Genomic DNA, 23,746 nt, shown 5'->3' on the forward strand with positions numbered 1-23,746 from the left:
AAACATGTTCTGCTAATTGCAGTAAACCTTAGGAAAACAGGATACGTAGATGTTGGAGAGTGGTTTATATCAACCTCCAAACTGCTGGATTTAATGAAATTATAATCAAGTTATGATCCGTCCAACTCATTACAGCAAATGCCCCGAGACATTTTCAGAGTAAAGAATAAGAAAAGTGCTGCCCTGCACACGACGAGAACGGAAATGGGGATGTTTGAGAAAGTAATTTTGACGACGACAATGCCTATCATACGACTGGAGATGAACGGGTTCCAGCTTTCACCACCCCCGTCTTCGAGTATGGAGAAAGGTTGAAATGCATGTTAGGTACTTGCTTCCTGGGCTGCCACCATTAACCGCCGTGTACAATAATATTTTAACAATAATATTTGCGAGTCGCTCCTCCCCGCAGAGGATGAAAATTTATGAAATTAATTTTATGTAAACCATCCATGTTTCATTAGGCCATTGACGTCACTTCCTTCCTACCTTCGTAACTCGCTGCAAATCTTAAGCAATACTGACTGAATAATCTGCAATTTCTGCAGTTAGCTTCCACTAATAGTTGTTTCTTCTACAATTAACTCTTGTGTCTGCTTTTCCCAAAGGAAACAATTTACAATCCAGCTTGCAGAGGTGCTTAGAAATCCGCCTTCAGCTCAACCAACCGTACACAATACTCCAATACGGGGAAAGTTCTCTCCTGGTGCCAACAAAAAATTGCTGAATTAACTGATTCAGACTTATATGAAAGAAGGAGCACAAAGGTTTGCTTGAAGTGCTGGGTTGATTGGTGGTCAATATTATGACGCACGTGCTCTTTTGTGCTCCGTTCTAGTTAATTGCTATTGAACCATGAAAGGATAATTCCGAAGTGGAGACATCCTTTCTCATTTGGCTGATGACTTGGAGAAATATACAGTCGTTTTAGCCCGAGTCAGGGCTTATGGAACCATCATGTCCGTCCGTCCGTCCGTCCGTCCGTCCGTCCGTCCGTCTGTCCGTCTTACGATAACTCTCGTTAAACTCATCCTATCGACTTGAAATTTGCTACACATGTAGTATGGGGCAAATGAGGAGTTAAGTTCGAAGATGGGCGAAATCGGTCAAGTGGTTGACCAGTGGGGGTCATATAGGTGGATGGGGTATTATGCATCAAAATTTCAAAATTGTCATAGAAGGCAGAAATTTGGCACTGAGGTTGCTAATGGTGTCTAATGAAAGAGTATGAATTTAAGTTGGAAAAAATTTTATTTTGAAAGACCCTAGGGGGTGACCCATACTGATTTGTCAAAATCGTCATATCGAGTTGAAATTTGGTAGATAGGTTGCGTATGGGGTTTAAGGAAGAACATTAAATGAAATTGGTCAAATTTTTTATCTGGAGGGACCCGAGGGGGTGACCCATATCGATTTTTGATAATCATTTAATTGAGCTGAAATTTACCATTGACGTTTCTAATAGCTCCTAATGAAATAATATGAAGTTAAATTAGTAAAATTTTTATGTGGAGCGATCCTAGGGGGTGGCCCATACCGATTTTTAGGCCTTTTAAGATGGCCTTATAGATTTACCAAGATGTCTGTCTGTCCGTCCGTCTGTGCGTCCGTCTGTGCGCACGATAACTCTCTTTAAACAAAAGCTATCGACTTGAAATTTTGCACACTTCATCTTCGGGTCAAAAGTAAGGATGAGTTCGGAGATGGGCATGATCGGCCAAGTAGTTGGCCGGTGGGGGTCATTACTATCCAAATGCGTTGCCCTTAACTACCAAGAACCTTTAGAGCAGGTTAAATTATTTAAGTGCAAGTAAAATATTTGTAGCTTGAAAAATATCTATAGTAATAATTTTCAGTAATTTTAGTATGAAGATTGCGACTGACCTCAAAGCGTTTAAATTGGAATGGAGTTTCAGAAATTTTAAACCTGGGAGACCCGATAGGGTGACCCGACGGATTTCTAAAATTTGTAGTACGTAGTTGAAATTTGGAACAAAGGTTGCTAGTGGATTGTAACAGAAAAAACTGAATTTAGGTTGGAACAATTTTAATCTCGATGGACCCTATGGGGTGACCCATACTGATTTTTCAAAATCGTCATATCGAAGTGAAATTTGGGAGAGAGGTGATCCATATCTATTTTTAGAAATTGCGTTAAAAACATGAAATCCGGCACGGTAATACTTACAATTAGTGGCTTCTCATCAAAGAACTTGAAATTAAAAGTTAGCTAACAAGGGATACTTTCGAGGTGATAATCGTGTCCAGGGTACCACTCATTGGTCTAAATGTTTTTTGATCGAGTGTTTCTCACGGGTTCGGGTTCTTACTTCGGGTTTCGGGTTCGGATCGGGTTTGGGTCCTGCTTCGGATACGAAATTTCAGAACCCGAAACTTTCGGGTTCGGGTTCGGGTTCGGGTTCCGACTAAGAACCCGAAACCCGAACCAACAAGAACTTTTTGCCACAACGAATACGAAAACATTAAAAAAGAAAATAAAGTGTTAACCACACTTGCTACGACGGTTATGCTGCAGTAATTCATTAAATAATTCAAATTTTTAATTGTCGTAACTTCTTTTCACAAGTGTCTTCAATTAGTGTTATGGTTTGAATATTGAAATAAAATATATTTTTTTATCAAAAATTTGCTAAATAGTTAGCTTGAGCTTACTTTAATATTGGAAACTTGAAACTGAAAATCATTTTCAGTTTTCAACTGATTTAAAAATTTCTGAATGTCACGGAAAGCCATTATCCATGGTCGATTTTTTGAGATTGCATTATTATGGTCGAGGAATTAAGATTCACATTTTAAAATGCGTTATGTACTTATGCAGAAATGTGCTTAATTATAATTCCTCGGTCATATTTACAGAAGTATTGTTTGTTTGAAACCTTTAGGCTAAAAAGCCAGTCACCCCTTAAAGTTAAAATATATTCGGTTTTTCGGGTTCGGGTTTCGGATTTGATCCGCCAGTTCGGGTTCGGATCCTTGCAAACGGGTTTCGGGTTCTTCGGGTTCGGGTTGCCCTCAAGTTTCGGATCAGTAGTATCGGGTTCGGGTCTCGGATTTGCAAGAACCCGACCCGTGAGAAACACTAATACCCATCTTCGAACTCGGTCGTTGCCCAGATGCATGTCTGTATCAAATTTGGTAAAAATCAGCCTACTCCTTCGAGAGTTATGGAAAGACAGACAGACGGACAGGTCGATTACATAAGCCCTAGTTCGGGCTAAAAATTATATGCCAATCGTTCATTAGAGTCTGGCTTTTATGTAATAATGCCGTCTTAAAAGGCCCCGCGAAGTTGCTTGGAGTAGGTTTTATAAATTGTCTTAAAAAGATGAAATTCGGTATGGTGATACTTAATGGTCTCGTATGGAAGTATATCAAGTTAAAAGCGAACAAAGTGGAACCAGAGTAGCCTAGGGGGTGACCCATACCGTTTCTAAAAGTAGCTATTTTAAAAATTGGTAACTGATATTCGAGAAATTGGTCATACTTGAATTGGCGAGATGAGAAGAAATAAAATTAAAGTGAAAGCTATTCATTGCGTTTTCTATACAGTTCAAAAAGGCACGCAAAAAGGCAAATAGGCAAATAGCAACAAATAGCAACAAGGCTGACTTTTTGCACACACTGGTCACCCCCATTGGTTTGGAAAACGGGCGTAGACGACTAAAAGTTGGCGTGGTCCTGCAGGGTTAGATTAGCTTAATAAATGTAAAGTAAACTTTAAGATTTTTTTTCTCTTGTATGCAACACCCTGGTCGATCTGATTTCATGTTTTGAAATTTCAACTGAATGCCTAATTTAAAGTTGTAAGAAGTTTCACTTTATCAAAAAGAATAATCTTAAATTTTTCTAATTTCGCCCACGCTCTAAAAAGTTAGAAAAGAATGTCCAGCAGTTACGGATTCGATATTGGCCCAAAAAAGAAGAAGAAAACCTGGACCCCCTACTTTACTCAAGGTGTAGAAACTAAAACTTAAAATTCCAAGGATTCTTCTTTAGTCAAGCAGAAGGTTTATTGGAACGAAAACTTGTTAATTTGAACGCAGAACAGTAACGTTTTTTCGACTTTATTGAATTGAAGTGAATTGCATGTTCGTCTATGTGCTTACTTACTCAGAGAGATCCACTCGTTCTCTGAATTCTTTTACTACGTTATTGCAGTTACTGTACTTGCTCCTTCAGCCTCAGAAATTGGCGATGAGTACATTCTCCAGCCTGACCATTCTGCTCAACCTCTCCGAGGACCAATTGAATTAGCCTCGTTGATCGAATTGGTTATCATCAATTGGCATCACGGTCCAAGACTCTTCCAACAAAGGAGCCAACTAATGAGGTAATGCCTTAACATAAACTTTCCTAAAATTCATTCAAGCTGCGACCGAGTAGAATTCTAAAATTAGCAGGGCAGCAAAGCTCCAGTTTCAATTTTATGACATTTTCTCTGCGCAGGTAACATTCATTTACACATTTGTGTTACTCCTACTCATTCTCGGCCAGGTGCCTTGATTCTTAAATAACTTTAACCCATCCAGGCTAAAAGTTACCTGTGACGCAGAAGTGTATCACCTTTCAACACCGATTCTACCTCGACTGACCTGTTGTTTTAATTTAAAATCTTGTCACAGAAGCAGGAGAGCTGAGTCTGATAAGGTGACAGGGGTGGTCAGATAATGAAATGAAATTAGAAGTTAGGAACACGGCACAAGACATCCAATTTCAACCGAAATTGCAAATGTGTCACTCGGTCACATCCACCACCCACCCACGACCAGCCAACCCACCAGGCTTCATCACGGACAAATCGGCAATTCAACTGGAATGAAGCCTTATCTAACTTTTTAGGTTTAAGTGAAGATGCGGAGGAGTGAAATTGATCAAGCCGTGCTTGATCCTCAATGCCATACGGAGTACGTGTCTGGTTGCTGAATGGTCACTTCATTGGCGTCCATTCTGCTTCCAATTCTCATTAGCAAACTAAAACCTCTCTTTGCCGGGTGCAGACGGAGATAATACTATGCAATCACAAACATGAATCCCTGGAGGGAACGACTACGCCGACAACGGTAATGATGTTGATCAGTTTTTACACCTATCTATTTATGTAATGTGTACATTCCTTTTCTACGTCTGTGTATTTGTTGTTCTACTTTCATCATTGTTAAATAACAAATTCGACCCTCATTTCTAAGCAGCTTTGCATACATATTAGAACAAATCACATTTGCATGAATTGTACAGATTATTTCTTGTCCTGCAACCCGTATGCGAAATAATTTCTATTATAATGAAAACGCAGCTAGTTTACAGACTAAATAATTCTGTGCAATTAATTCATTCTGACTCTTCCATAACGATTTTGCCAGAAATAACTTTTAATTATAAGCTCAATTGTATTTTTGGCTATTGAAATGCCCAATCCGGGTTGGACCGGGTTTCCTATTTGATATTCTGTCAATGACATTACTCGTACCCAAGAAATTGAGAGAAGAAAGTCATTTGGACAGCCCATGACGTGTGAATTTATTGCTGCAGCGAATGAAACGAGTCCGCAGGTTTCGTACATATTTTTGTACATTTTGTTCATTGTTGGCAAAATGGGTTTCCCAGCAGGGTTAATCATGTAATATTCTACAAGATCTACCATGAATATTTAATGATACACATGCCTGTGGTGATGGTAAAATCTATCAAAAGTACTTTTCATACATGTATACAGAATAGTTCAGTATACACGAGTGATAATATTTTTAACTTTTGTACTTTCCAAAATTGGGCGCATCCGTCATTTCTTATGAATGGTCATGACGTACGTAACACCATGTCAAAGTTAACTCAGGAAATGATGCACTCTAAAGTACTTGTGGAAATGAAAAGGAAATTCCAGATTCGAAGAAAAAAAGCTTAGAGCTCGGCGAGCAGGGCGAGAATAACCTGTTTTTTTCATATGCATAAAAGCAAGAATTTTTAGTGGAAAGTAAATGTGAATGAATGAAGATGTACACTTTTTGACCTGCTTACTTTGAAATGCTTTGGAATCCGAATCCTTAAGAACTCAAGGGAAACATGACTTGAACTCTGGGGAACTTGAAATTTCGTTCAAAAGGCTTTATGACCACCTCAGCTCAAAGAATCGGACAAACTTGCATTTGTCTGAATATTTCCCCAACTGTATATTTGCATTTTCTAAATCTCTCTTTGCAAAAGTCAGAAATTGAGTTTCATTACCAAAGTGGATTTTAAATTATTTTTCAAACAAATAATGTACACACACAGACTTTTATATTTCCAATGGATTTGACGCTTCAGGTCATAAGATGCAAAAATGCGAAATTATTATAACCAAATAAGTTGTTTGGTTTCTTCTCGAGAGAAAATGTTTTACGTAATCTCTAAGTGCTGTGTGGGGAATTGTAAGAATTTAGCATGTTACATATTGCTTTCCCCGTGTCTGCTTTCATCACAAAGATTCGCCAAGCCGTCTTCCCATTTCATAACAAATAACTACACAACAGTGACCACTCCGTGTTATTCTAACGTAGAAAATGGTTTCATCATCTCATTTCAGGCCCCATTCGACTTTTTTTTCAATTCAGATAGAATTACTCGTTTTTCTTTGAATTGCCGCAGAGCAATAAAGTATAAGAAAACATCAACAAATTTTACCTTCAAAGTTAAGATCTGAAACCTATGACTCAATCTATATGATTGCCCTACAAACGGTCCTAGTTTTCAATTCCAACTGGCTTCGAATTTCTAATTTCTTCCAATTTCTAAGACCTAGTCAATTGAAAGATTTTGAGGATTTTTCTTGGCATGGCCAGGACCAAGAGACACAGGAAATTTGATCTGTGTATTCATACCAAACAACTTGCAATATATGTTCGCATATCCTAGAATTTCGAGAGTTGTGTTGAGAGAGGACAAACCTGCAGTATACACAGTTCGTCAGAAATTGGGACTAATCAAAGCAAAGTATATGATAAAGTCGCGTCGCTATTTGTGTTTAACGAGATCGCCCTGGGAAATAGACAATAAGTTGATCTCCTCAACAGCACACTTGTAATGTCTGATTTGACTGACTGACTGACTACCCAAGCTATCCGGGGTAAACAGATGATGACGAAAAGAGAAGAAAATCTAATTTAAATCCATCTTGATTTTCCTCATCTTTTCCCAACTTTCAGCCCAAGTCAGCTAAACTCAATATGGGACATGTAACGTGGAACATAAGGTTGACGTGTATAAAGATTGAGCTCTGGAAAACTGGAAAGCAAGGACTGAGCAAATTCATACAAACAATATTATCGTGCTGGCTTCTGTATCAAAGAGCAGAAAATAATGGAAGATCACGTTTCTGTTTGCGTGAAGTATGTGGATATTTGCTGAATCTCGTTGATCTCGTCATTCCTCTTAGTACACAGACACATAAGTGTGCTCTCTACTTTGGCTGCTGGGAGAAAGTCGGAAAGGAGTTCAAATTACAAAACGATATATAAGCTGTTTGCTCGCCCTGATTTTCGGAACAATTTACAGAATATAGGATTGTTCGCAATCAGGACAAGACTTTCTTCCAGCCTTCAATACAACGTCTGATAACTGACAATAATGTTGCATGCACATAGTCACGATCCTTAAGGGACGATGCTAGACCCAACCAAGAATGAGAGAGAAAAGTGAGACTGCTTATGGCACTGACCTGCAATTTCTGGAGATGTTGGTGCTGCTGAGGGGAGTTGGCGGGGTCCAGATTTGCCTCCACTCCGAATTCTTGCTGTCTGTCAAATCTCTGTTGTGGCCATTCATCCCCATACTCCTCCGCAGTGGGTGGCGATTTGAAGAGTGATGGGTGAAATAATTGGCTTTGTGGTTTCGCCATGTAATTTACATTCCTCAGAGATGTCCCATCACTCCCAACGTCTACCAATGATGATGATGCTGATGATGACGATGAGGAAATGGGGGGAACTTGCCTTTGGGGAATGGAGGTCAATTCAGCTTCACCGCCGAGGGGGAAGCAGGAAACGGGGGATGAGACGGAAATAAGGAGGAAAAAGAGGGCGAATGCCCCAGACTTCTCCAGACTCCATATTCTCTGATTCATGTTGTTGGATGTGATACTTTTCTGATTAGGTAGGTTCTGATCTAGAAGAGATGATGATCCTGCAGCCGTACTTGGTACGAGTTGTGACGCGATCGTTTGTGATTTTGTGTGGGTGGAAGCCGCTCCTATCGACTTTCCAATTGATGCCATGTTTTGATCAGCTTTCAGAGATTGGTTGTGAGTTTGTTTTGTACGGATTACTTTTTGAACGGGGGAATTTTGTTGGACTACTTGTTTCTTGTGGATTTTGTAGTGTAAAGTGTTCGGTAATGGATTTGTGAGTTTTACTTGAGATGAGTGGAGCAGGGCTACCGTCATTGTCCAACGAACAAAAGACTTCTTAGAAATAGTGATTTTTTTACAGAAGGGCTTAATCGAATGTCTCGTTCCGCTGGGAAACTAGTAGGAGACGTTGACTCTGAAACGTATCCGAGGATGAGATTTCGGGTTTTCACTGCCTGTGGGTGACATCAAATAAAAAAGAGGAAGGTGAGTCTTAAGTTCATATGTATCACATCTCAATTATTCTGCGACAAGCGACACCGGAAAACTTTAAATGATCAAATTCAAAAGGTGTGTGGGTGGAAAGGAGAAAGTGAAATTGTAAAAGTTTTTACATTTCAGCTCTTTTTTGTGACCCAAGTTGAAACTTTTATTCCCATTTTATAGCGGTAACCGCAAAGAAATAATTGTTCAGTCAGTTAAAAAGAAAGACCAAGATGTTTAACGTCTGATGTAACAAATTACAAGTAAACTCATACTCGGCGCAGGTAACCCAGATAAACTGCTTAATGTGCTGTAGTTGTTCGACGTGGTGGATGTGGAGTTGGATAACCCTGTCGTTCTCAGCGGCAGCTTCCGTCCGTCTGTCCATCTCCATCGCCTACCACAACCCCTGCACCACCGCTGGTCAAAAGCAAAACCAAGCCAAACCACAAATGGGTAATAAAGCTGACAACTCCAAATTAAGTTTGGACAAGTTTAATAGACTTGGAGTTTGGTGGGGCCGGTCGAGGTTGGTTGGGGGAATGAAGGCAAGGAATACAATCGCAAATGGAATGATAATAATTTATTTAAGACCAAGACCGTATGAATCACTTTGTGCGACTGCCCAACTAAACCGGACGAACGTTAAGGCTCACGAAGGAAATAAAGAAAGAAGAGAAAGGATGATCCTGCCTCGCTGACAATTGAATTGAGCAACAGCGTGTTGAATTTCAAACCTAGTTTCGCCCAGGAGTACAAATGTATGTATGTCGGAGTGAGAATTGAGGGTACATTACACTCGAGGAAATCTCTAAAGAGAAGGGAAATTAGAATTTATAGGATGTTGGTGTGAACGACAGATACGTCGTCGGATGTAAACCGTCAGCAGTGACGGTTTTTGCCCACCAATAAATTCGCCAGACGCGTGTGCAGCAAGAAGAATGTTATGAATTATTTACCGGAAGATGATGACGACGCAAGCAAACTTGACACTGTTTCTCTTTAATCCCAAACAAAAAGTGGATCTCGTCCGCTTGAGCACTTTTCTATCCGTGTCCGTAAGTACTTTTTGCAACAATATCAAACACTTTCTCTTTTGACGGTGTGTGTCAAAGAAAAAAACACTAACAAAAAAATGTTCTATGTAAACTGCACAGCAGAGAATTCGGCACCAACACGCTGTAATCCTCCTATATAACAACCAGAACGGGCCAGAGAGTTGATTGATGGTCGATGAGGTGTTATCTACTGAGTGAGCGTGTGGAAGTTATTGAGTTCGGTGATTAAAGTATTACTTATGTACAACAACTTCTCCTCATTTGAGGCAAGTTGAGACAGAGTTGGAGTCCTTTTACTGCTCCAGCCAGGTTAGCGATGAGTTAGTGAGTGAGCCAACTGGAGAAATTCTCTCTCTACCCACCCCACCTCCTCTCCTTCTTCAGTAATAATTCCTCCATCCGCCCTGCTCATTTCTCACACAAAAAGCCACAATCGGCGTCTAAAACACAGGACGAGATATGTGCCTCCATCGTCTTACCTTGCCTCTTTCTTTCCCCTTAACTAACAGTCGTCAAAACACCATTTATATCTCATCAGCGATCCCCGCTAGAGATATCCTGCTATGAATAGATCCGGGAGAGTGGCGCATTAATTATTCCATTTTTATCAGCGTACAGGTGTTGTTTTCCCTGATTGAGTAAACACTTCAAAATACCGTTTTGATGAGAAATGCTACATTGATAGAACAGTTTTATGAATTTCCTAGTTTTTTTCATGTTTAATATACAAAAAAAAACAGTCCGCACCTACGCAAATTGTGTAAACCATTCGCAAATTGTTAAGTAGTGGACATGTTTTCCATACAATTTTTTGAAGGTGAATTCAGGGGTTTAATAATGGTCAAATGTCAAACAATAATGGAAAAAATGTCTGCGCCCACATATGTATCGACACGTGGAACAACGGATAACAAGTAAATTAAGAAGTTTGCCATATGCCAATCAACGCTAATGGGATTTCAACGTAGTTAAGCACTAATGTGATGCAGATATTACGTACCTTGGTGCTCCAGTTTAATTTCAAGAGGTGCATGATGATTTCAAAAACTACTTCAATTTAATCGAAAGACTCGCAGTAGTCGGCTCAGAATTCAACACTTTGCTTCAGCAAGATGAAACCTTGGACTGATTATAATTTCAGTACGGAAAGTTGTGTAAGTGGATTTGGACAAGTCAAGTAAACGATTCTTGGCATTATGCTGACGGAGTGGAGAGAATCAGGGAATGTGAGACAGACGAACTGCATGCCGTTCATTTTATATAAATTTCATCAGACTGTCCAATTAATTATTTATTTCATATCGGTATCTCAGTCGTCACAAAGACATTAAATTTCAGACAATCTCATCCACCTCGAGAAATGAATGAAGTTTATGCTGTAATTTTCTGAATGGAACTCAGCTTAACACAACTCATGAATTGTAAAGTTTATTACTTTGCACTTTGTAATTTAACCCATGTGCTCGGCAAGTGCTCTTGGGCGAGAATTTGTTCCATATTTCAGTACGGTTTCGTATATACAATTCTAAATGTAAATATGTATCAGCAGATAAGCATGTGCACATATTTCATTATAATAATAGTAATCATATTCCCATTATAGCAAATTGTAAGTCAATCAAAATTGAAAGCTTTTGACAAGTGTCAGTTTTAGTTTAGTAATTTAAAACAAAAATTGAGATGTGGACAAATGCTGTTGATCATGCATGACAAAAAATCAGAAGACTGCACACGCAAGTAAATAAATAAATAAGCACATGCTCATTCATACTGGATGTGGTAAGTAACTCATTGCATTTGACGATCCTCAGTGCCATTTATTTACATCGGGCTCAACACCGTGACGCATTAAAATCAAAAACAGTTCTGTCCTTGTCCTTAACTCCTCGGGAGAAGGGTTCAGTGTCAAATGGTGTCATTCAAACGAACTGTCTGAAATCAACTTATGATGACAAAGTGAACGGGATGTCTTAAAAGTCCATTAGTTATAATTACAACGCAATTTACAGTCAGCCAATTTGCCAAGTTCAAAATGTTAAGCAGTCCAAGCTAACTGGACCAGGGACCGCTGCCTGCCGCCGGCCCCCATCAAATTTTGCTTGGTTATTGAAAGGGGAGAAAATTTGTTGCAAACACTTGAATGCTACTTGGCAGTTGTAGAAAAAGTATTAATATTCATTACACGAATTAGCATTGTCACTCAGTCCTTATTCCAGCCGGGATATTACTTAATATTGCAGGGCATGTATTATGAAAGGACATGAATGATATCGTCAGACGACGGACGAAGACGGTCACCAAGCGTCACGCTCTGACCGAATGTTGTTCCTTCAACCCAGAACTGGTATGAAGTATATAAATATGTACTCGTGTTATCGAAAAAACGATATATATTGATTGTTAATGCATATATGCACCATTGGACGGTTGGACGGCAGGAGTTGGCTGGAGAGTATAGGACTTAAGGTATGATGACATTGCACGCTACTGCAGAATGTTGGGTGTTGAAATTTACAATCGAATGATGCTATTTGACGACGTGATGGACTATATAAGGTGAATTAACGGCAGGCATCACGTGGGGTCGTGGTCTTATATCTAGGCGGCTGCTGCTATATTGTTCGAATGTATCAAAGATGAGTCAGGGGGTAAAGGTACATATCCGCTTCAGTGATCCAGTTTTTATGCTGATCAGTCAAACTATGCAAATAAATAATGCAGAATATGTATACAAGCAGCAGACGGTAGCACACTGAAGCTATCTTCTTGTCCTGTCGACTTGTATCTATTCTCGTACCACGCCCTCGTGATATTGTTGATTAAGACAAATTAGGCTATTTATAGATGACATTTGACAGCAGATTATTTTTGAGTCTGATTTCCAGACATGAAGAAATAATTAAAACAAGTTCAATCCGAATTTGTCTATGATATCAAGTAGAACTTTGAGACGGAAAATGTTCTTTCAGCACCAAGAACGCCTACTCCTTCTGAAAACTGCGAGAAAATTGTCATTGACTTTCAAGAACGTCCTGTCTCTTGTCCTTAACCCATCAAATAATCAGCTAGTACATTGATTTAATCTTTAAGTCTATATTTCCAACGTCAGGATGCGAATGACATTTAATGGACTCAATCACGAAAGTGACAATAATGTGAAACTCAAGCAAGCGGACACTAATTTACTTTGGTCATAATTGAATGAGTGGGGGTGGATGTTACTTTTGCATATACAAGTTCGTTGCTCATTTGTATTGATTTATTCCTTATTCATTCATAATATGGCGTATAGTTTCATTAATTCAGTAGTTTGGCTGAAGCACCGAAAGCATAACACCGCAAAAAGTACTTGACTACCTGTCATAGATATGCAAATTGGAACTGAAAGACTGTTTCTCATGTCATTTGAAAATAATTGCCACAAACGATAAAAAATGTATCCCCGTCGGGGCGTATCATCTTGTCCTGGATAATACGGTGTGTAATAATAATCAACAATTAATTCGCCCCGATTGAGCGACATTTAGCGTAGAAATTCACTGAAGGTACTACTTTCACCTTCAGCCTATCCCCTCCTTCCACTTGTATCTTTCCAGGTTTCTTAAATTATGGAAGTGTGCTGTCACACAATCCAGCATTCTCAGCCGAGCTAGCGAGCGAGCTTTCCTGCTTGTGTTTGTACGTAACCAAAATTATCCCTCTCCGGAGATCAATAACTGTTTCTCCCAATAAAACAATGCAATTCAAATTCAAGGTGAGTGGCTGGATACGCACGACGACGGGGGATTACTCTGTTTGTTATTCATGGAACATACAAAAAACGAATATTTAGTGTCTACTTAAAAGTCTACTTAAGTGTGCACAAAAATAGCTTTTTACACACCGGTCTTCCACACTCGCAAAGTTAAGCAACGTATCCTCGTCAAAGAAAATTTGTTTCGACAGCACTCAACATACTTTACAACCCAAATTTCGTTTACACGGAAAAATGCAGTATAATTGATGTAATCTCTCTTTGTTAAAAACGTACGACCGTGACAGTGATTAATTTCAGGTTCAAGCATATACATGATTGATTACTGTAAACAAACAGTTGACCAATCTCCAATAGATAGTTGCATACATACATACGAGTATGTATACCTGTACGTAAATGCAAATGTAAATGACTCCAATTTTCAATTTAGGGTTCATTAAATGTTGTACTTGAGATAGAGTTACAGATGAGCTGGATTTATAAACAAACTGAACTAATGTTAAGCATGAATGCATATTTATCAACATAGGAATTAAGGATTAGCAAGCTCAGGGGCAACTCTAGCTAAAAAGTTTTACGTGTGAATGGAGAAAGAACTTTATAAAAACGAATAAACTGAGGAGTAAATGTGGATTCATTTCTTTGGAGCAGCAAATGTTCTTATCATCGCAAGTCACCAATTCTTCCGTCATTTGTAAATATTGACAACAATTTTACCATGTAAGCACAATCTACATGAACGACAGCACTTCTCGTGCCCAGGAATGATGCGCGTCATAATTACGCCATATGTACATATGACATGGGACACATTATATGTATATCCTATCCGAATTTCTGCCCAACTTTCCGTCATTTCGCAAGTTTTAGCATAGACAGATATGACTTGTGTATTCCACTTTAATCGAAAATACAAATCTGTAATCGGATCAAGGAAATCGCAAATATTTGCAATTATTTGTTGATGAATAGATACATGACACTCTTGTGTGTCGGATTATACCTATTCATTGCGAATAAAAAGATCATGCCATTCGGGCGACGAAGCAATAAGATATCATTATCTGGATGAATAACGGCTTAGATTTTGTGATATTTGTGCCATTTCACGTGGCTTGAATTGATTATCCAGCATAAACATCGCAGTCACTTCGTCATTCAAACCTCGTCGTAGTGGGAAATGAATCGCCTTTTGCCTGCCCTATCCATTTATTTATTAAACAACAAAGGTGAGGATTGGGTTCGCATCACGTACTCAATATTTCATTGTTCTCCTGTTCGGCATTGGTGAGGACAACTTCTCCCTGGTCTCAGCTCCGGAATCTCAAACCAGCCAACCAACCAGGTAAAATACGGAGCATGGAATTTCCAAATACTGATATGTAGTCCAGATTCGTCATGCAGATGTAATTTGAGATTTGCAGAGGTTAATTGTGCAAATTGGTTTCATTAGCTCCTCATTAAAGTGGATTAGATACGTGTTGATTTGATAATGATGCAATGATGCAAAAGATTTCCTAATAATGTAGGTGACCACATTGCATGATGTGACGCTTTACTTAATGAGTGAATATGGATCTGGCTGCTGCTGAGTATAATTAAGCTTATTAATTTGGTTATAAGCCAGCTTATTGCGGAGAATTAAGTCTTGGTTAGTCCAATGCACATACATAAATCGATACGTACACGTAGAAATGTGTATAAATTTATATGCAGCCCTACGTCGAATATGCACGTATGCATGATGATATACGAGTTTGATAATATTTGGTATATTTCAACGGTCACTGGTCCTGTCTGTCTGATATGGATGGATGGATGAATGAAATGGATGAATTGATCTTTGTTTGATTTGTTCATACTCACACTCACAATTAGCTGACTCTTGGCATGTGACCCTGACCCTCCTCTACTCCAGGCATCACCCCGAACGAACGTATGAATAAATGTTATAAAAATAGTTAATACAATATTCAGACCACATGGCGTAACCACAATCATCGCGACACGTATAAGCAAGCATGGCGAACAAAATTGTGGTTGTGATTATCCAACCATTTCAAGTATCCGCCAGGTGAAATATTCGACACCTGCATGTCGAATATATATTTTAATTTGTCATCAACCCAATAAAATTCATACGCAAACCCTGCACACATGGCACCTGGGCGCACCTGCATGACATTGTAGGGTAGGTTGAGTAACTTGGACGGCTGAAGTAGGAACAAGTGGTTATCAACCAAGTCGCCAATGTTTAGGAAGTAGTATCTCGTGTAAATACTCGATGGTAAGCTCGGTTCAAGTGTTTGGTTGTCTAATCTGTGAAGCTTCGGCTCTCGTCTTGTCTAAATCTGCCCCTGTAAAAATTACAGGACTGGACTTAAGCCAACGATCACCGTCTCACTGCGATTATCATGCATATTTATGCATAAGTTTGTATGTGTATACTGGATATATGTTTCATAATCGTCGCTTGACTTCATTACATTTCTAAGACTCGGAACTGAACAGTTCTGTGCTTACAAGTCAAAGATACCAAAAACTAAATACTTATATGACCCAAACTCAGACTTGTTTTCCAGTCGTGATTTATAGCGTTGATAACAGTTTGGGGGTGTGTAACTATCTGGTTCATTGCATCTTGACTATTATGCTTGCGCACTAACGAAAGATGAATAACAATATTGCACGATAAATTCGCAATTAATTGCTCATATGGACATTTACCCTCAGTAATTTACGCCGAGTCTGAAGTAAATGTATTTAATTTAGGATCACTAATGCAAGGCAAGAATAATAAATGAACGTTTGAACTTGAATGGCGTATATTTTTTACAGAATGTTAATTACTTCTCGTCGTCTAATTAGGACATGTTACTTTTGTTCCATGTTCATGTAAATGATGTAAAGTATGCATGCATAAATTGGTCTATATTTCAAGAAACTACGTAAGAGGGACTTAATTTCCACAAATTAGTTTTCGGTGTCATAACGAACTTCCGCACAACAACTACTGCGACCGTGATTAACTAGTTAGATAGGAAAGAAGTGAAATTGGTCGGAACACAGTATGTCACCTGTCACGCCGCCACCCACCATCTCACCGCTCCCGTCTTGACATCGTGGAGAATAAGTAGATTTGCTATCGTAATTTAATTGCAAAACTTGTTTCTCGCAGGGAGCAGACCTCCTCGCGTCTTCTGAAGTTGTTTTGCCACCTTGAGACCACCAGACGTTGATATCACTCCGGACTCTCCTGTGGGTTGGTTGCGAACAATTCTATTTCTAAATCTTGTGTAACTCTGGCTGATTCAAACTTGCAGAATCGAGGAAGACTTGCCTGTAAGGCCTTATTTGTATATGTGTTTGCTGTCAAAACTGGTTTCAACAGACCTTCTTTGACACCCTCAAATTCTTCATGTTCTATTTCGGTTATATTAATCTCAGTAACACAGCTTCATTATGTCGAACAACCTTGTGAGCAGTATCCGATGTGCATGCAGTAAGATTTCAGGGAGCATTGTTCATTAAGTCTCCGGGATGTTAATATAAAACATTTCGTTAATGATTTTTACATGCAACTGTTGAATTAATTGTTTGATTTGATGAAGAACCAAATAGTCAGGTTAGAAATATCTTTCTTATTGGAAATCATCAGAATCACTTAATACATAGATAAATAAATGTGTAAATTGAATTGTGTCCAAAATGAGAGTGTTAATTGTCCCAGTTTCCCTGCCCTTTCTACGCAACCAAATGAAAAATAATACAAGCAGGAGCTTTAGATCAATCATCCAGGTTTCATCGCCAGATTGTATCACGACATGGAAGGAAATTCTAAACAACATTGTGAACTGCATAAGTTAAGCATATTTGCCCTCAAATCGTTCTGATCGTCTCAGACGCAGTTAGATTGAGCTTTATGTGCTCTCATGAGAATCGAAACAATCATCTTCCAACAATATATTACATGTTGGTGCATTTTTGTCTGCAATAAAATAAATCTCATTTATTTTGGTATTTCTGAAACACGTCTTAGCAAAGGTCGAAAAAGAAAGGAGAACATTTGAGCCACCCACGCCTCAATAACACCGTAAGTTGTGCACAGCGAACTGCCTTTCAGAAAAATATGAGGGATTTTGTGGGGGAAGAGGCAGCAATTCCACTTTGCCCACAGACTCTGATGCTCTGATGAACTCAAATTCATTTTGGTGCAGCGAAAGAACTTTTACCTTCTCATTCAGTGACAAAAGTTGGTCGTCTATCACGTCTCACGAACAGAACATGTGCATAGAAAGTAACATAAAATACTATCATCTAAATTTAAAGTGAATAAAGACCATTATTCGCCAACTCATATGAAAAGCTGAAAGGAAATTGTCCACGGGAAGGCGAGGAAGCCAAAGGTTCTTTGAAGCTTCAAATTTCGCGAGGAGCAAATATAAATGGATCTGATGACATGAATATCTTGTTCATTAGATTTTTGCAATGTTAGTTTACAAATTCACCATGCCTGGAGCCACGAAAGTGTCCGTGCTCGAATATGTACAACAAGCAGATGATAAGTAAATGAGTAACCCTGCTTTCCCTAAAGTAAATTATTCTCGGATTACATTCGAAAATTTGCATTCTAGAATTTGTGAACAGCTTCATCCCATCTTCAAGCTATCTCTTGTTTATCACCTCAGAAATGGCGACATAGAAGAATTTTTATCGTGTGGCCATTTTTATAAACTATTCTTCAGCACTTTTCATGCTGGGTTGCAAATAAGAAACATAAAAACCTATAATGCCAAAATGGCGAGGGTAACTTAAATTCATAAGCAAATTACGTATATACGGTCAATTCAGTAGAATCTCTATGCCTATAATCGAATGGTGCTGCCTTAAGGATATGATCTTTTGGTTGTCTCTTTGTCTTTGACGCTGCTAGTTGACCCATCCCTCGTAATCGTAAAGTTCACCACAACCACAACCTATTTACATGCATACGTGCATACGTCGAAGCGTTACCATTTCCTTGACGCTGGATTTACAGCTCTCACATCATCAACGCTGTGGCGGAGCAGCGATTTTTCGATGAATAATTTACGCTTATTCCCACGTCGTCGGTTAAGGTGAAGCAGCTAAAGTTTTTAGCACTTTCATACAAATTTAATTTCACTTCCCGTTGATTTACCCAGTTCCCTAAGTCTATGGTTCCCATCAAATGAATCGCCTGCTTCAGATTCTTATATGCCCGATTTTCACCTTCCTCCCACACAGTCTAATGCACAGCGTACTCGCCATAACTTTTAGAAAGTTAATGAGGACCAGGTTGTAAATAAATTATTAAACGACGTCTTCCAGCAATCTCAACTCGTCCTTCCTGTGCCCTCTCTCTTAACTTGGAAGACAGGACAAAAACCTATTTGTTTAGTTTTCATTATTATTAGGTCTTATTTTTCTGGATTTTCGAAGGAATTTAATTTACGTAAAATTTTATTCCTCAAAACCATAATTCTATCAGGAAAATTAGGAAACATGTGAGTTTCTAAAATGCCATGCATGTCGTGTCATTCAGTTCATGGCAGAGCATTTAGTGTATGCAATAGTACTACGTATGTAAACTGTTGCAAAAAATTGTTGGTGTAGTGTTTGCTGGAGTTGTAATTAATGTAATGATTCTGGTTGAATAACCCTCACGTTTACTTCATTCAACTCTTACGTAAATGGTTTCTATTCACATTTACCTATGAATGTGTATCATTAGAAAATTCACCTTTGGCATTCTGGGAAGTTAGACATTTCTTAAGTATCGTGTCCGACCACATTATTTTATTAGGAAGTTCGCAACCCGGAATGAATTGCCAATTTACAAATTATCCAATTAGCAAATAGCAACTAGGCTACGATTTTATTTGACCAGTTACGAAACATCCTTGGCGAGGCCGATTTTGCTAAATTGCAGTGGTGAACCGACCTTGCTTTAAAAGGAAAAGTAAGTGCATAGAAAGCAATCCTGGGTTTTCCAGGAGAGAGGGCGAGGATCCATTAGTTGGCATGTGCTCTACTTACCCTGATTAATCGCATGAGTTGACAAAAACCTCATATTCCACATGTAAAATGAATTTAGGTAAACTTGCAACTTTCCTTTGCAGGATGAACCTTTAATCCTCTCGTAAATACAACGGTGGAGACCATATTTACCTGTTTCAGGCTGTTTGCTTCTTGTACATAGCTCGCGTATTTGTAGAACAATAAATAGATTTCAATGTCACCAATGTCAATAAGCAATGGACTTGAAATCAAGGTAAATGATTGATTTTTCACGAATTGAACACTACGAGGAGAATTTGTCATTGAATTTGCTCGATGGTGACCCAATTTTGAATGAATTTAATTTTTTAATTTTAATGAATACTCGTAAATAAATTTGTGCAAATAAGTAATGACCTTTGAAAGTAGTTTACTTATCCTCTCAATGTCGCAATAAATATGACCTTTCATCAAATAGATCTGAGAAAGTGTAACTTAAGCATAGTTGGTTGGACGTGGTTTAACTTTTACGTTTCTGGGAAAACCCTATCTGGTCATGTTCAAGTTGTAAATGACGAATGTCAAGGTTCGATAGGAATTTGATCACAACGAATACTTGAAATTTGTACGTGTAAAAAACTGGGGATAGCCGCTGTGAAGCTCTTTGATAACCGATCTGTTTTTTCGAGTGGTCAAAGTGCCATCGTTCCTTTGAACTGATCAAGGCTTTTCCTGTACAATTTTCAAAGGAAATGAGAACTGTTTTCTTGCATTAACTTGTTGAGTTTACCAATATGTCATGCTCGTCCAAGCAAGCAGTATGGGTGAAAGGAATCGCAGATCCTTTTCACAGTATATTTACTTATGAAAGTCCCCTTAACACGCCTACAACGTATGCCTGTCTATATGTACAAGCAATTGTATGGATGGAACGGCCATTACTACAGCACTTTCACACGAAACTAATTTCTCCAGAGCACCCATTCTGTACTGGATAAAAAAAACTTTTCCAATTTCCAATCTGCAAACCTTTCGCGAGACAAAGTTTCTTTTAAGTCAAACTGGAAGATGCATATTCACATCTCAATTGATACAGCAAACATGACGCGTTGTGTCATATTTCTCTCCACTTTCACTGCGGTGTCGTAAAAAATAAATTACATGATGGTCTTACATTCAAGAATGGATACGTACGTGCCCTATCACCTGCTTGTTGAATCAATCAACTTTACCAAAATAGAATTTGGATGAAAATTCTTGTGTACACACTTTGAGTTTGACTTTCGTCACAATTTTAATATCCAAAGTGATAACACAAAGAAATGTCTTTGCACTTGCGAGCACAGCCTAAAAATAGTGCAGCACAAATAATAAAACGTACAGTGCAGACTTGATATAGCCCGAGTCAGGCGTAAATCTGTTTTCAAATTTAAATTTTTTAAACTTCGAATTGTTCAATTAAGAGCCTTTAGTAACCCATATACTAAAATTTATCCACTATCACTAAATTTTTGTTAGTGCACACATTTTTTCCCTTGGTCACCAGTATCGACTGTGGCCATAACTTTGAAACGAGTGTATATTTTTTCTGAAAACTTTCAGGATATTATGTTACCAACATTCAATGTAACATATAAATTCCAGGTATGCGGGTGACTAGGGTCATATGCTTTTGTTCGTGCACAACACATATTTTTCTCGCTGGTCACCAATATTGACCATGACCATAGCTTTGAAACGAGTGTATAGTTTTTCCTAAAACTCTCAGGATATTTCCTAGTAATATTAGCAATAGCCCTTTGGCTTAGGGGTTCGGGGGCGGAACTGTCACCACGCAGTCACACGTTCGATTCCTCTCTGTCCGGGAAGCTATTTGCTAATCCTACTCGGCTCGGTGTTAGTACGGGGTGGGTGCTCCTCTCATGGTTGGGTGAACCCGGCCAGACGGTCTGGCAATGCCAGAAAGGGGAGCCCTCGCAGAGTCCGTTCTCTGTGAGAAGATCCGACTCATCACCAGAGTTATATGGTGAGAAGGACAGTCATAGATTGGAAACCAGTTTGCTTTTAACTGATATCTGTTGACTTTAAAGGATTATTTTATTTATTTTATTTTATTTTAGACGCAACATATGTAAATTCCAGCCACGCGGGTGACTAGGTTCGTATACATTTGTTGGTGCACACAAATTTTTCTCCTGGTCACCTTATTGGGTCGCCCAATAAGGTCCTCCAGATGAAAATTTTTCTTATTTTACTGCATATTGTTCCATTAGGAGCTATTACCAACTTGTCTACCAAATTTCAGCTCGATTTGACGAATTTGAAAAATTGGTATGGGTCACCCCATAGGGTCTGCCCAGGTGAATATGTGTCCAATTTCAATTCATATTCTCTATTGGTAGTCATTAACAACCTATGTATCAAATTTCAGTTCGATTGGATAAGTTTTAAAAATCGGTATGGGTCACCAGGGTCCCTCCAGATGAAAATTTTTGCAATTTTACTTTGTATTCCTTCATTAGAAATCATTATCAACCTCTGCACCTAATTTCAGCTTTCTACGGCAATTTTGAAATTTTGATGCATAATACCCCACCCACCTATATGACCCCCACCGGTCAACCACTTGACCGATTTCGCCCATCTTCGAACTTAACTCCTCATTTGACCCATACTACATTTGTGCAAAATCTCAAGTCGATCGGATTAGTTTAACGGCAGTTATCGCAAACCAGACAGACAGACAGACAGACGGACATGACGGGTACATAAGCCCTGACTCGGGCTAAAAAGGGCAAAATATTACAACAACGGATCTTGCCCGTTGCTGACAATGGGGGAAAAATCAAGCGTGGTCGTAAAAGAGACAAGTTTGTTATCTTCATGCATTTCATGTCTTCCTTCTCGTACGAGAGAAACGTAGAATTCTGAAAGCTCGAAAAACTGTTCCAGTTTTAAGCTTTTGAGAAATACGACGTGCACGTACGTAACAAGGTGAAGACAGTCACTTGCGCACAATTTCGCTTTGTTCTTTCCCTTCATCCAATGGAAATTATCATTTTGCATTTGGTAATGAGGGAAAAGTTGTAATGAGAGAACCATTATGCTTCACATCTACTTATATAATTACTTGGGAAAAGTAACAGATGTAAAAACCTGTCTAAGCACAACAAGGTGTCCTTTGTGCACAAAAGATGTGAAGAAACTAGTTTCTGAGAAGTTTATTTGCTAAACAATGGGAGAAAATGAAAACTTTTATAAAAGAACTGTCAAGCAAACAGTGGGCAGGTTGGGACATATGTAGGCAGGTCCATCTACGTAGGTGAGGCAAGGTGGAGGCAGATAAGGTGTGTCGAGAGGAGCTTTAATTAAGACGCAGCACCACTTCCACCACCACCAAATCAGCCACAGAAAAGAAAGCAGCATAGGAAAAGAGAGCAGAAAGAAAGAACGTATGGCTTACCTTTTCCCCTCCTCGGTCGTCCGTCTCGGGTCTCTTCTTCTTGGTTAGTTGGTTCCTTGAGTGAAAGTCAAGTCGCAACTTTCCCCAATGCCGTTAATTTTCTGACAGGTTGACACTCAACTGTCAAATTTATGCTTGCTCCGGTTGACACGAGTGCTGGTGTTAATTGCCAGACGGTTTGCAGAGAGGAGCGTACCAGACAAGCATAATTTAATTGTTGCTCCGCACGTCCCAAAGTTATATCATTCTCACCAGGAGACTCAAATAGTAATGAAGCTGAGTCTTGTTTGGGAGTGAAAATGTTTATTTCATTGAACGGACTGCGCGTCCTAAGGGTAGGTCAACCTCGCTCTCTGCACCACTTTCTCCGTAAGGAGCCACACGGGAAGATGCCGTGCGTGGGTGGTGGATGAAATGATGATCTTGTGTACTCAGGAGAGCAAACTGTTTACAATTCTCCCCTGCTCGTCAAAACTTTCCTCCTCTTTTTTGTGAATATTTGACGAACCAGAAAATCGGTCCGAATAAGTCAAGTGTGAATTTTAGTTATGGATGGGTGCAGTTCAACAGGCGTGGGGAATGGAACTGTGCAAGTACGTACGTGTGGAACCAATTTGTATTTGCTGATATTTTTCTTGGATTTAGTCGGGAAGTTGAGTTCGCCAGTTAGGATTTTGTGTGGGAGCTGGAATGAATGAGGGAGAACGGGTGAGAGGAAAGTGAGACGTGTGGTAGCTGAGGTAGCGTCAGAGGAGAGAGAGAGAGTTTTGGCTGGAGACTGGATGGAGACTGGATGACTTCAGCGGATCCATTCTTCCGTTTTATAGGCATGCTAATCCACCAGA

At 39.1% G+C, this 23,746-nt stretch overlaps 1 protein-coding gene across 6 annotated transcripts in view; it reads right to left on the reverse strand.

Moving 5' to 3' along the window:
• LOC110847041 overlaps nt 1-23,677 on the reverse strand; it is a 29,796-nt gene extending 6,119 nt beyond the window's left edge. For 4 of the 6 annotated variants that reach the window (XR_004834235.1, XR_004834234.1, XM_035849017.1 and 1 more), the window contains exons 1-2: nt 9,565-9,998; nt 7,715-8,577 (exon numbers count right to left, since the gene is read on the reverse strand). Coding sequence is in view for 4 of the 6 variants with exons in the window: in XM_035849017.1 (XP_035704910.1) it covers nt 7,715-8,437 (723 nt within the window). In the remaining 2 variants the exon portion in view is untranslated. Of the gene's footprint in view, nt 1-7,714; nt 8,578-9,564; nt 9,999-10,663; nt 10,895-22,901 lie in introns of those variants that run through there. The other 2 variants (XM_035849014.1, XM_035849015.1) reach the window with 2 other exon arrangements.
• Nucleotides 23,678-23,746: the final 69 nt, after the last annotated feature.

Source organism: Folsomia candida, unplaced genomic scaffold (assembly GCF_002217175.1).
Source record: "Folsomia candida strain VU population unplaced genomic scaffold, ASM221717v1 Fcan01_Sc003, whole genome shotgun sequence".
NCBI lineage: Eukaryota > Metazoa > Arthropoda > Collembola > Entomobryomorpha > Isotomidae > Folsomia > Folsomia candida.